General features: G+C 40.0%; 1 protein-coding gene across 4 annotated transcripts in view; it reads left to right on the forward strand.

Annotated features, from left to right (window-relative positions):
- The window catches only part of osbpl9 (oxysterol binding protein-like 9), a 52,448-nt gene that overhangs the window by 14,428 nt on the left and 22,798 nt on the right, over positions 1-15,222 (forward strand). For 2 of the 4 annotated variants that reach the window (XM_041790653.1, XM_041790654.1), the window contains exon 4: positions 6,450-6,526. In XM_041790653.1, the coding sequence (XP_041646587.1) occupies positions 6,450-6,526 (77 nt within the window). Of the gene's footprint in view, positions 1-6,449; positions 6,527-7,557; positions 7,937-14,854; positions 14,915-15,222 lie in introns of those variants that run through there. The other 2 variants (XM_041790656.1, XM_041790655.1) reach the window with 2 other exon arrangements.

Here is a 15,222-nt window from a genome sequence, read left to right on the forward strand (position 1 = left end):
GTGTTTTTAAAAAAGGAACATCTATAACCAGCGAACAAACAACTGGATCACACATTCAAATTCATACAGACAGGAGGATTAGGATCCACATCATATACAGTACATGAAAGTACAAGTCTTTATGTACATGTAATGTTTACATTATCTTTAAGGCAAAGGGTACATAAAAATACAAAATGATAATGACAATACAGACCATACCAATCTTACAGTAGTCTTTATGAGTCACAGCTTTCAGATCTAGGATATAAACCCTCTTGTGACAATAGTGGAAATATTCAACCCAGTATGGCACAAAGGGTTCCCATATTCCACAAAAAGTCATCTTTACCATGTAACCTACAGGATAAATAGTCTAAAGAGACAAAATAGTGTTACCCTCTGTCATTGTATCTTAGACGGAACTTTATCTGTAACCCATTTCAAGAGGATACACTTTCCTTACCTGTTATCTGCCAGAGCTACTACACTTTTGTTTAACATTGCCAGTTTTTATTTTACACTTTGGGCAGGGTGGAAATAGATTGGAGTTGATTTTTTCTTGTGTAAGTTGAAGTGCCTTAACTTTGTTACACACACCAATGTTTTTGCTTTTTTCCAAGTATCATTCCAGTTATCATCTGTAATTTTAGCATTGAGTTCTTTTTTCCCACAAGTCTTTTAGATAAAAGTTATTTGTAGTGCTGTATCCATGGTCTTACATCACTTGTCATGCAGTGCACAATGAGACAGGCTGGTTGACCATGGCCTGACTAGCTTCTCCTGAGTAGTTGGATGGATTTCTGGTATGTTTGATTGTATGACTGCATACACATCCGCCATGTAGATATGATAAAGGTAATAAATGAACAGGGAATAGGTCTACCTTCGGACCTCCAGCTGGATATTTGTTATTATTTAACTTCTAGTTGTGTTTGTTGGCAATGAATCGTCATGGGTTTGATTCACTTACTGTCAGCCAGGGCTGTCTGTACTTATTAGAAAGGTGTGTGGGTATATGGGTTGCAGTGTATTGTGAGGAGCAGTACCTCCCATATGTGCTTCTTCCTCTAATAGCCTCTCTGTGCCACTGCTTTCTCCAGGATGGAAGAATCAGAGAGCTCAGTAATATGGTTCAGTTAGCACCTACCTGCTTCCTGTGTAAGGACTCTACTTAGCAGCTGAGCCTGTGTTACACTCTTACAGGATGAGAGCTGGTGCATCATGTTCCTCCTGAAGAGTCTTTTCAATGCTGTGGAGTTGTAGGAGAAAAAAAGGGAACCCAGTGACCTTCAGACTTCTGTTCTCTTTGTTCCCCTATCAGAGTTTCTCATTTCTGCAATGTAACAGCCCTTTGCACCTGTTTACAATACAGGACTTAAAGATGTTATTGCTGGAGATCAGGAAACAAGGATATGATCTATTTTTATTATCTCTGATAACAGTCTAAACAAACATGCACAGCTCTAGATATCTTTGACCCTTAAAGGATTCTCTATTTCCTACAAGCTCTATTTTATGAAGTCTTAGCAGCACTCACTTCTGCGTAACCATTACCCATACCTGCTGTTCTTCTCTGTGGTCAGATGGCTGATCGTGTATTGTCTGTGGCTGATCTCCCTTCTCTTTTTGAAATGAAGCTCCTGTAAGGATCTCTGGGGTTGCGGTGACATTGGCTGCCTCTTGGACATAACAGTGCATCATACTGTACGCATGTTGCATATATGTAAATGTGCTTTCTGGCAAAGAAATCATATCTATTTGTAATACTTTGTGTGTTGTTCATAATGAATCTTTGGAGTGCAGCCTGAAAAGAGCAAGAACATTTCTCTTCACCAAGAAAAGCTGTCGGTGCAGTTCTTTGCTTTTCTTGAAATAAAAAACTACTGTCCAGATCAGATGAAATTGCTGCTATAGCTGCAGTCAGACTCTCCTCTTCACTGGTCACCATTGTTTACCAGGTTGCAGTTTAACTGAAACCCGCCTGTAGCTACTGTCTCTTTCTCCTTCAATGATGCTGATTGGTCCGGTCATTCTCTGGCTGAACACACGCATGTCAACTTGAAGCTTTTATAGACAGTTTAGCCTGATGACTTACATGAAATCTGTCCAGTCCATTATCATTGCATGGTTTGAGAGATACTACAACATTCAACAGTCTGCAGTTTTGCTGGCTAGCTCTGCCTTTACTCCACAGGTTCTTCTTCCTTGGATGCATGGGGATGAAGACGGTGAACTGCAGTTTCTGACAGTTGAGGGAGACTTGTCTCTGTCCCCTGTAGTCATGGTTTTAGTGCATTTAACAGACACAGCCACAACATCCCAAAGCAGTGAGCTTGATTTTTCATGAGTTTTAATGTTATCACTCAACATTTTGTTTTTGTTTTTTTCATTAGTTAAATTAGGCCTCGTGGTTAATAACACTATCTTCTGTTATTTAATGAACTCAGAATGAGTATTTTGTGTTGCTTTACATGGATTTTGAGGGACAAATGGTTCACTGTTAGTTCAAATATGTAACTCTGCAGCTTCACAAAGGAGGTTCAGATGATGGCCACTGTCATGGTTTATGGTGTGTCGCCTCATGTGACTTGACGAATGGCCAACAGGCCAGCCTGATGGATCTGTGGAATCTCCTCCTTCCTGCTGGTGTATTTAAATCTTAGATTAAATATGAACCACAAATACGGTTGCAACATGGTTCGTACAGTTACAGTATTTGTTTTTGTTGAATTGCCCTGCGTCTAACTCTCCCCTGTCATGAATAGAGCTAAACAACATTAGCCGCAGTAATCCGTTCCTCTTGAGAGTCTGTTTGGCTGAGGGGAAAGTGAGAGGGCAGCGAGGCGCTGTCTGAGTGGATTGGCCTGAGCCTTGGCTGCCTTTTAATGTCTTTAAAAGCTTTTCTGCTGGAGCGCTGCTCAGCCTCTGTGCTAGCACAGCCATTCATCTGCTCTGCTGTCTTGTTAACAGTTCTATGAAAAATGACTCTAGCACAGGATGTAGTATGCTGGCTAATTCACTGGCATACATCTTTTCAATTTTTTCTTTCACAGCTTTTAGGGCTATAGCTTTTTTTTGACACAGATCCACATCCACAGGCATGGTTAGTAAAACTTCTCAATATGCAAGAACAGAAAACTTTCATCCATTCAAGTATTGTTCCTGAATAACTGTAGGACATGTATAGATACTGTAGTCTGACCAGATAAATTCAAGCCTGGCCTTATCTTGGAAACCAACAAAATATTGCATCTTCGTGTGCCATTGGCATTTAGACGTCAGTGTGTAAGTGTGTTACAGCCTGTGTTGGGTCACTGTTTAATGTCACTGGCAGTCTGTTTGTTCTCTGACTTTGCTGTGAGGGTGCAGCATTGCCCAGTTCTATTTCACACACAGTTCCCAAAAGCTCCATGTGACAAAAACACATGAGAGAGTCAGCAATGAATCTCCAATCTTAAGGATCTTTGAATTGATTCTTCTGGTGTTATTTTAAGCATCGCTTCCACTCATCAAGTGTCAAAGTGGTTATCAATTTTACTACCATTAGACTGTAAATCATGAACCTTGCCTTGATGACTTCCCTGTTGATTTCTTAAGCTAGGTTTTGAGCCAGTTGAAGGCAGTAACCATTTTGGAAAGTTACCTTGCACTAACTTTCAGTCAGTCATATAACAGGCAGAGAGCTGAAGCTCTTAAGCCTTCTGGCAAACAGTTACAACACAACCACCTGTGAATCAGATCAGCCGTGTACCTTTTTATGCATAACTCTTAACATCAATATACCGATAGTTTATCAAAAATGGATGAGTTATAGAAAAAAACGTTTTTTAACCAGACTGTGAACATGAAAGTTTTGCATCTTTAAAACTGTAGATCCACCCTATCGCCATTCTCAGTCTGTTAATCCAATTATCTAACATTTAACCAACACAGAAGTAAAGTGAAGTGATTGACCCAACTCTTACGTACAATAAATGAAAACTATGAAGCTAAATTAGCAGTTGGCTTAATGCATCAAAGCTTTATAGTCTATGTAGCAACTTTGCACTTATCTGGAATTGCTCATCCAAAACCAGACATTTGAATGCACCTGGCTTAGGAGGCTAAAGACAAAACAATACTTTTAACTCAATATTTTATCCAGAGATTAAACAACCAAGATATAGTATGTTATTTTATGTCCTTTAGATGTATAACCAAGAAAAAATGTTACAGTCTGGTAATCTTTTATATCTTTAAGCCAGGGAAGCCTCCTCAGTGTCTGTATGCCAGACAAGCTACTTGACTGCTCTCTGAGATTTTAGGTTTTACAGACAAATCTGTTATTTTTCATCCAATTCTCGACTAAAAAAGCCTATTCTGTAACATGCCAAAGAGAGTTTCTTTTCTGGGAAGTTTAAGGACACCATATTCAATTTTCTGACAGATGTTTTTATGTACTCATCTAAATCTTTCTCTCTGATTTCTGATTTGATTTTATTGTCTTATCTGGGTTTTGGGGTCTGTGTTATTTACTTCAGTGATAAAATGGTAACTGTCATTCCTGAAATATATCAAACGGTACAAATAAAGCTTCATATTTTTCCAGTTGCCTTTTGTAGGTTGCAGATTTGTTTTTTTAGGCAAACAAATGAGGTGAAGCAGGATAAACTGGAAATGCTCCGATACATAGGTTCAACACAGGTACAGGAAGATATCTCAGTTGACAAACATCTGCAGATAATGTGGCATGAACAGATATCAGTAGCCAAAGTTTCTCTGATGTGTTCAGTCAAAATAATGCTGGCATCTGGTATGTCTAACTGCTGATTCAAAAGAAGAGTTCTTTTTTAAGGCAGAGGATGTCACCTGTGGGTGCCAGTTTGACTCAGTGCAGGCTCCCATATACAGAGAATTTAGTCCTCACTGGTCACGGGTCGATTACCGTTCTCTGTGCTGCTTGGTGCATGTCTTCCTCCCACTCTTTGTCTCCCCACATTTCCTGTTGGACAAACACTGATCTGTTTTCATGGTCAAATGTAAGAGAAAATGTTGGCAGTGGGAGTCATATACCGAAAGGCCCTTGTTTATCAGTCTGGTGTAGAAACCTGCATAAATTTGGGTATAGAAATTATTTCCTCTCAAAATCCACAGGGAATTCATGAAATGTGTATCTAACCAATCACAGCATACTAATGAGTGGGTGTTGGCAAACATGGTGGCTGAAACAGTCCTCATTTAAATAACACACCTGTTCAGCTGGCCTTACCAAAGTTGATGACATGAAGGTAGATGATACAGCGGAAAAGAATTGTCATCTTGTTATGGTATCAATTTCAAGGTCAGAGAAGCAATAAAAATTCAACATTTGTTGTTTTTCAGCCTGAAAAGTGGCATTGATGTGATATACAATTTAAAAATAATAAAATCACAGGTCTTTTCATTCAGTTTCTTACAAAAAAATTTTACCCTCAGGTGTTTGAGAGAAAATGGTCAGCCCTCAGGATGGCAACAAAAGTGTGTTGTGGCTCTTAAAAGAAGCAGCATGCAAGCAGGTGGAGGCCAGCTGGATCCCTCTGTCCCAGACTAAGAAGAAAGTCTCTGCAATAACAGCTTCAAGCATTATAGTGATTATAAGTGGGTTTATGGTGGAGATAAACTGACTGTTTATCTCCCCTCTGACTGTTCATGAGACTTAAAAAGAGATTTTCAAAAGCCTAGAATGTCTAGTAGGCTATAGACAAATGTTTATGTCTATTTCTCATTGAATAGCTTTACATATCAGGTGTAATTCTCATATTTTTGAGCGCTGGATGAAGTCCTGTCTCTTGCAGCCTGCATCTGTGTGCAATTACACACAAGGCACAGTAGCGGATTAGATAGATTATTTAAATCTCCAGACTTGCTGATTGATTATGATGTAATGTTAAAGTTATTTTTGTGTTCATTTCACTTCCTGTTAAACCCTTAACCCTATCACAGCAGTGTAAAAAAATGTCCTATTTCAGAAGTTAAATGATTTATTTGTTTATCTTATTATCTGTAGTAATTACATTTTTTCTGCTTAAATCTCCCATTCATTAGATCTGCTAAACAATAAGACGTCAGCTGCTCAACATCATTTGAAAAGCAATATCACTAACATGGATCGTCAGAGGTTTGGTGTCATGTTAAATAAATCTTAAAGGCCATATCAAACACCACCAGATTAACAATGCACAGCAAGTCCACAGACTTGAAATGGGCTTCATCGAGCGGAGCCCTGATGTGGGACTTGAGCATATCCTCCATTAACGTCCAGATTAAAAAATGCAGATCTGTGTGTGGACCTATCAACCTTAATTTTCACAAAGAATATACAACGTCCATCACCGTGTCCCAAGCTCTCATGTCATCTCAGTGTTGTCTTATTGCCATTAGTGTTTAACGTGAGTGTAACATCTGATAAAAATGTGTCTCACTGGGTGTGTCTGTGTTTCTGCCCTCAGCCCGAGATGCAGATGAGCGGGAGAAGTGGATCCACGCCTTAGAGGGAACAATCCTCCGTCACACCCTCCAACTCCGAGTACGTAACCAGGCCCTTTCTCTCTCTATGTGTGCTTTTTCTGTGTCAAATCCACCCACTTATAGTCGTTGTGCTGTAGGGCTTCCTTATATGTCAGCTTCTACTGAATTTGGTTGCAGTGTTTACTTTCTGTTTTCCTGAGTAAACATCTTAGCTTCGGTCATACCTGAGCTGTTGAATGGTTTGGATAATGCCTACTAGTAGACCGATGAGCAGATGTGGAAAGCTTTGGTTGTGGTTTTTTTATCACAACTCAGATTGCATGCATTTGCATACTTTATAAAATCATGCATCACCACAGTCAGATGTAATGACCTTGATATGGACTTCTGCTTCTCAGTTCATATTTTAAACTTTTTTTAGCTGTATTTGTCTTACATGTTCTGCTAGAAAAGATGAGAGTCTGCGAGAAGTCTTATCATCATAAAAATAAATAATGGTGACATTCAGGCCATCGTAAACTGGATGTTATGGCAATATGTGGCTGAGTTTAATGGCTTTTTCTTTGATTAACAGCTGACCTTTTGTCAGCTTGTTTGTCCCATTTAAGTGTTTTTATAAGCATTTGGACGCAGTCCGTTTTTTCCTGCTTGTCCTGCCCTCCAGTTGTTTTCTCTTTGGCCAACCTTGCTTCTTACTCTCCTCCCCTAAAGCAAACTTTTCCCCTCCTATCCTGCACGTCCAGCTACTTCCACCCATCTCCACCTCCTCCTTTTTCAACCTCATGACAAGCCCTCTCATATGCTCTCCCTCCCTCCCTCCTTTTCCTGCCTCCCCTTCCTCCCCCTGTGGCAAATCCTTGTGACGTGCCCTGTGTGTCTGCACAAACACTCTTGCAGTGTTAGCGCGCTGCTGTCGTAGCGTCACGTGACCCAGGGTAACAAATCCGTGACCTGCTTGCTTGGTCAACCAAACATCTGCGTGTGCTGCCTCAGCCAATCAGAGCGGCTGTTGGCGCATGTTCCTGTCAGCACTCACTGCTGCTTTGTGTGTTTTCTCTTCTGCCTGCGTGAGAGGAAGTGTGCCTTTCCTGCCAGGGGAGGGTCCTGGATTAACTCAGCTCTGTCTGCCTTCATACCAAACACTCAGCTGCTGCCGAAGGAGGTTCTGTAGCCACGCTGGCTGCATGATTAACTTCCAGTCTGGAGGCTGCTGTGGTTTATACTGGCACACTGCAGAGGAGACTAAGCTGAGGAAATTGTTTTCAGTTTCTGTGTGAAAGAGGAGGAGCAGGAGGAGGAAGGGAGGAGGACCACTAACTTCATCAGAGCTGTTAGTTTGTGTCTTTTGGAAGTTCAAGACAAAATAACAGACGGAGAAAGAGAAAAACTGTTTTAAGTCAGGCTGTTTGGCCTGATGAGAGAGATATACAAGGTTTAACGCAGCATGTCCATTGGAGCGAAGCACCCAGTAAGTAAACACACACACAAAGACACACGCACAAACGCCACTGCACCACAGAGAGGAGAACCTAAACGGCTGCAGTGCGCTGCCGGGGCAGCAGCAATTTAAAGTGGGTCACACTGCGTGGAAAGACAAATAGAAATGAGGGGGTGGGGGTTAGAGGGCAGGGTTGTTTGTAGAGTTGTGAGTGTTAAATGTGTGAGACCTTTCAGGCTACCTAAAATATTCTCACCATGTCACAGCACACACATGAAGACACATGATGTGTGTGTGGTGGAAATGAGGGGAGTGAAGGTGCAGATGTTTGGGGATATTTCATGAGATGACGTGATGTTACACTGGCTGATTATAAACCAACACCCTCCTCTTAGTTTCTGCTTCTTCCTCTGCTTTAAGTGTGTTGACAAAACATAAAATAGTGTTCACGTGGTAATGATAAGGGCTCTAGGTTATTTTTCTGCCCAGTTTTGTGCTCCATAGTCTAACTTTTTGTCTTAGATTTCCTTTGCCTACAAATTAAACAGATCCAGATATAATGTCTAAAAAAACATTTTCTAAGTATGATTTTCACAGTACCTGTATTTTAAACTTTCTGCGCCAAAATATAGCCAGTATATTTGTGCAGTTTAGGCAGTGTCACTGCCTACTCTGTCTATTTGTATGACACATAAGGGTTACTTGTTTCTTTATGAGACACCTGAAGTAGGTGCACGATAACTATCGGGCTGATAGTTATCGGGCCGATAACAGGAAATTATCACTTTATTCCTATCGGTCCGATATCATTACGACGAGCCCCGATAACATATGTATTTTTGTCAACACGGCAGTACTGGTGTTTTTTTTTCTTTCTCAGGAGACTACACATTCCGAAACAGCAGGTAACGCCACAGTACACGACCTGCTTTTAAAGCACCGAAGAAGAAGAGAAAGTAGCAGCCCCTGTGCTAAAATGCTAACAACACGGTGGCGTTATTCAGTATTTACGGGGAGGATAACACGACCGTGTGTGTAGAATTTGCCCTGTAAAGGTTGCAAAGAGTAGAAAGAAGTCCTCGACATCATCCTAACGACGTTAAAATGAAATGGCAGCAGCCACTAGCCTCAGCCACGGGCATTAGCAGGCATTGAAAACTGCAGAAAGCTTGCCAGAGCCAAAAGGCGCAACGTTATAATAACAAAATCAGTCTGACAGTCTCCTAATCAATCGCTACTTTCATAGACGTGTAACTGCCTGCTCTGTTTGACGTGGTTTCATTCAGTTAGACCACAGTGGACTTTACATTCTTAACCTATCTCTGATATGACTTATGTCAGTGCATATTTTTTATCTTGTCAAACATCAGCTTGCTTTAATTCTGGCTTAAGCAAAAAAAAAAACCAGACCCCCAAATATCTCCATTTGTTAAGCATAACAGCCTATTATCATTTGGTTTTATGGGGGGAAACCTATGTCAGTTGTTTGTGTATGTTGTACTTGGTACACAGATGTTTAACTAAGAAAAGTGAACTATAATAACAGTTATAAAGCCAGAATGGTTCTTTGTTTTTTGAAAAACATGAGTGATATTAGTTAAAATGAGTTATAAATATCTTTGCTCACTACATATTAACCCCTTCTTACCCCCAGATGTGCATAAACACATCAAATAAAGTTCTTTTGTTAAATCAACAGTTGAAAAAAATATATCTGTTATTATCGGTTATTGGCCATCAGGAGTAGGAAATTATCGGGTATCGGTTTAGAAACATAGTTATCGTGCATCACTTACCTAAAGGCCTTCAGTAATGTCAGAGGTAACTGACCTGTAAATCTGAAGCTAATTCAAAAGCACTTCATTGGCATGGAAAGTAAATATTTTCATTACTAAAGAGGGTGTGTTGTCAGAAGCGTTCATATCTGCCAAAACTGTCTATGGGCAGTAATACGGTAATATAGTATCCTGGGGTATTTAAAGAAAGCCACAGTATTGCTCTAAAATCCGTCATGAAGACAGCGCTGTGTCATCAGCAAAAAAGAAAATTAATAAACGTGTGTCTGTTTCTGGCAGCAGCGCCTCTGCATGTGTGTGAAGATGTTATAAAAGTCAAGACAAGGGGCACAGATGGCCATGTGGTTAGGTTGCATCCCGTGTATGTCGGCAGCCCGGGTTCAAATCCGCCCTGTGGCTCTTTCACTACTTGTTTTCCACTCTCTCATTCTGACTCTATCCACTATCCTATCTCTCTAATAAAAGGCAGAAAGACAGAAAACAAATCTTTAGGAAAATGATGACAGAACTCCTGCTAATGATGTCAGAGTAAATCTGTCCTGATGTAACTTAGCTTACCTGTGAAGTATGAAAAAAATGCTGTAACTATAAATTAAGGCTGCAGCAATAGATTCTTTTTGTAATCAAGCACTCTATTGATTCTTCTGACGATTAATCGAGTACTCTAATAAGAAATCAGTCACTTTTGCTTTTTCAAGAGAAGTAGTACTAGACAAATGAGAAAAGAAGCTGGGTCCCTAAAAAGTGCTACTTCTTTATTCAAAATTGGTATTAACAGGTCCTCCAAAGAAAATCTGTTTTACAAAGCACAATTAAGTTCTGATGACAGTTTACATTTCTTAAAGTTACAAGGAAAGGAAGTTAAATAATTATATTAGATTATGCCATATTTGGGGTTTTAGGGATCCTCTCCCAGGAAATATTGGTTGCCAACACTTTATTTCTTCTTTAATAGTTTATTTTTATTTTCCAATTTGTCATTAAAGTAAAGGGACACACTTGATCATTTTAGCAACCTCTACTGTATGCATAATTGTAATATTTCACATTATAGCAACACATAAAGTTTCATCATTCAGACAGTGGTCTGATGATGTCTGAAAGGTTAACCTTTAGATTACAGGAATACACTCTATTTTTTGGCTAACCACTGAGGTCAGCCCTACTTATGGTTCTGTCTGTATACTGAATGAGTGAGTAACTGACTGAGTGAGTGACCCTATTTCCAAAGCCCTAACATAACAGAGTTGCGTTTGCTTGTACTGAATGCTGGCAGTGATGGCTGCCTCCACTATGTTAACTAGAGCCATACATACAGAGTTGCACTATGGGCGGGGTTTAGGGACACTGAAAACCCTCTAATGGCTGCCTCCACTGCTCTAAATACCTCAGATATAGCTTTAGCCTCTGTTTCACTAGAACTGGGCCCCATTTCTGTATGACAAAGAATAAAAACAACCATATAAGCTTTTCATGTTGGGAAAGATGTTTTCACTCCTCATCTGACCTGCTTTGCCATGATTATGTGATAGTTGAGGGGGAAAAGGTAACTTCTTGTGTGAATGCTTGTATATGCTGGCTGCTCGTGTAGTGATTAGCTCCAACTAAGTCTCAGCAGCACTTTGTCAAAACTGGACATTTCTTCATTAAAACAAGCAAAGACAGCAACACTAAGCTTTCTGTAACAGGAGGGGTGTTTTTGCTCTTCTACCAAACCGCTACAGCTTGAGTGTGCGATAGTTAAGATGGAAAGGGTTACTTGTTGTGCTTATATACAACGGCTGCTAGTCGAACGTTAGCTCGGCCTTAGCCAGACCAACCCATTTCTTCATCACAGTTAGCACTGAGAGCAACACAGAAAGTTTTCTGCAACAGAAAACAATGTTGTCGCTCTTCTGCCAGCCTGCTTTGGCATGATTATGTGATAGTTACGGGGAAAGGGTTAGTTGTTGTGTCCCAGCTAATGACTCAAGCAGGCCTGTCATTAGTTGGGACTGAGCTGCAGCTGCACTATTGACTGAACCAGACCAGTTTTTAAATCCAAACAAGGGCAGAGAGCAACACTGAAAGCTTTCTGTGACAGAAAAAAATATTTTCGCTCTACCCAGGTCTGTTATGGCATGGCTTTCCGATCATGGCGGTTGGCTTGTATTATATTATCCGCCGTTAGCTGTTAGCTTGGATGTCGCTGTAAGACCACTGCAGTTTACTCAGACCTGGATAGCTGTTCTTCTTAAAACCAGAGCACAGAGCCATATCGGCAGCTTGTCTTGTGCAGAGTGTATATTTCATGATTTGTAAATCGTGCACAGTCTTCGTTTTTTTTAGTCGGTCTTTTACGGAGCAGTGTCGGCTGCTCTCCTCTCATCCTTGTCTGCTTTCAACAAATAAATGTTAAAATCTCCACATCTGTGTTGTTAAGAGAACGCTATACTTAAACATTTAGCAAGTCTTCATTTGCAGGGGATATGATTATTGTGCTGTTTATTGATAATTAACGGATATAAAAAAAAAAACAATAGAACACTAAAGTAGAAAGTCAACTTAATTTTACACTTATAAAGACCCTTACAAATCTGTCTGAGGAGAATTAGAAATGTTTGTTAGTATAAAATTACTACTATTAAAGACTTACATCTGACAGAATAACATTTAATCTCCAGTGACACTGTCTCTATCAGTGAAGTCTAACATGTCTCTGTAGTATTTTAAATGTACAAAGAGAAGAGCTTTATTAAGAGGACAGACAGAGAGAGAGGGGACAGCATGTAGCTATGTACATTTAAGTAGCCAAAATACATTTGGCTCACAAAATAACAATAATGACAAAATCACTCTGCCAGTCAGGCATTTCAACAGGCATCGCAGATAGTTGCAGTCAGCTAGGTTTTTACCTAGTCTTGTTTCAAAGGGTGTTCACTTTTAGTTTTTGCACATTTTTTTGTTTGTGAGTTCATCCACCATAGAAATATGAACTTTTAAGACCATCCACTGACATGAAGAACATATTTAAAGGGATAATGCTGCTTCTATAACCTGTTGAATCCTGACTATATGATGATGAACTTTAACCTATTCAGTCTCGGTCACTGTCTGTGGCAATAGCGTGTTTCTATTTTATTGTTGTCAATTCATTCATCCTGAAACTTTTTGAAAAATATGCTGCGATCAAGACGTCAGTGAGTTGAATTTTGAATAATTTATAATTAAATGTATAGCATAGTGCCATATTTGCCATAAAGCCGCAGCCAGTGGCTGCGTACAAACGCAGGACGAGTGCCTGTAAACATCACTGCATCAACTTCTCTTCCTTCGTGACTTTCACGTCTTGTATCATGCATATTACTTCATAGCAACAGCAAAAACAAGTACATTGTGCCACACATATAGCTGTCTGTGTGAAGCACTGCACTCTCTACAACACACAGTGCGATGTCCAAGATTACAGCATGGGCGTATGTGGATACATGAGTGATTTAAGCGAAGCCTTGAGGCAGATAATTTGCCTCGAGGAATTTTTTTACTTGAATCACTCGGATAATTCGAGGAATCATTTCAGCCATACTATGAATCACTTTCAGTGCTCCTGTTCTAAACATCCTCAATTTTTTAAAGACTTGAAGCATTTTGGAAAATGTATGAATGAACTGTGAGTAGAGGCACATGCCTTGATCACTGTGCTTGGCTGACCTGTGTAATGTTATTTCTGGACACTAGGCGGTCATAACATATAATGTGTGAACGTTTTAGGAAGGTTTAACAGTATTCAAAAATGGATACCGCCCAATCCTAGCCAATGGCAATATCATGATGATTAGGAATGGGCGGTAACACGGTAATAGTGTACAAGATGAGAGTGTGTGTCTGTCTCTAGCAGCAGCACCACTGCCTGTGTTTAAAGATACTTTTAAAGTGAGTTAAAAATATTTTTTAAGATTTTCAAGTAAATGATAACCCCTTTTCAGGATATGTAGGTGAAAATTATTGGTACTTGTTGGTTATTTGGTGCGCTAAAATAGTCTGTAACAATCAGAGTGAAGAAATCATGGCTGGACAGAGCTCGCCATTGTCATTGTTTACAGCCTTTCTATTAGAGCTGCACTGATTCAAAAAAATCAGGGCCGGTGCCATTACCAATGTTGAAAATAACAACTTAGCAGAAGGCTGATACTGATGGCAATGTTTTTCAACGCTTCTTTTGGTGTAACCCTCGCACAAAGCCAACAGTTCTCTCATGCCTGACCATGACAACAGTTCATCTTCTTCCCAAACGTAAATCTTTTATCTCTGCGGCTTCAGCAGATGGCTGTCAACATTACTGTGCTAGTGCTGTGCTTATGGTGATTAACACTGGTCTTTATTAGAGTAGACCACAACAGAGAGTACAGGCTAGACCTGCCCTCTTTGTAATAGGTCTTGAGATAACTTTGGTCATGAATTTGTGCTATACAAACAAAAATGGATTGACTGATTTGTAGTGTTATGACTCTCATCTGTTTGCTGTTGTAGTGGGTTTCTTTGTGTTGAAAGATGTTTGTGTCATTTTGTAAATACTCTTATGTATGATCAGAGCAGCCAACAAGTTAATCATGATGTTATCCATAGTTTAATCTGCATTACTTTTCTATATAATGTGAAGATCACAGGATTTATTAGACTAACAGGGTGTACACACTGCTCAGTTGCTTATGTAGAATAAACATCTGTGAGTGTTTTGGAAATCTTTTCATTTCTGTTTGTTTTGTGGGAAGTGAAAAGAACAAGTAGCTTTTCTTCTTAAATCCGGGCTGATGGGTTTTCCAATGTAATGTGAGTAAGGCTGAGTTGCTCACACTGGAATGACAGTGCTGCTCTGCATAACATGCACACACGTGTCCCCCGTGTCACAGTGCATAGACACACACATTTTCCAGCTTCTGAATGTTTTATTAGATTTTAGCTCAGGCCCTCACCTGGCCAGCTATATCATGTGGTCCTGCTCCCTCTGAAAGTACCTTTGATCCCTTTGAGGAAGTTTGTCCAGTGAACTGCAGACTGCTGAGCTCACTCAGACTTTGTTCTCTATAAAGCAGTATGTTTCTGCTGTTTAATGGCTTTTCTTCACATTCCTATGAGAGTGTCTATAACGGCTAGAAAAGCTTCCAGAGGCTCGGGGTGCAGCAGGGATATGAGACGCAACAAATCCAGAGCAGCAGCAGTAGCTCCCAAAACGGTTTGATTAGTGGCTTAATCTGCTAACAGGGCGTTTCTCTGATACTTACAGATGTTACAGGGTTTACAATAGATCTTACAGCTGTTTATGAGGGGCTCTTTCTGTCTAAACTTTCATGTTGTGTTGAAAAAAATTGGTGTGAATTATCTCAATCTAGAGGATTTTATGTGGTGTGCTGATCCCCTTCAGTGGTTTTATTTTAGAGGGGTCTTGCCTTGTCATCCTTGTCCTGTTTTAATGTGTCACGGTATATCTCAGTTTGGTGAACTCAGGCAGATAGAGACAGATGCATGTCTGTTCTTCTAGTT

This window comes from Cheilinus undulatus, linkage group 7, assembly GCF_018320785.1.
Source record: "Cheilinus undulatus linkage group 7, ASM1832078v1, whole genome shotgun sequence".
Lineage (NCBI taxonomy): Eukaryota > Metazoa > Chordata > Actinopteri > Labriformes > Labridae > Cheilinus > Cheilinus undulatus.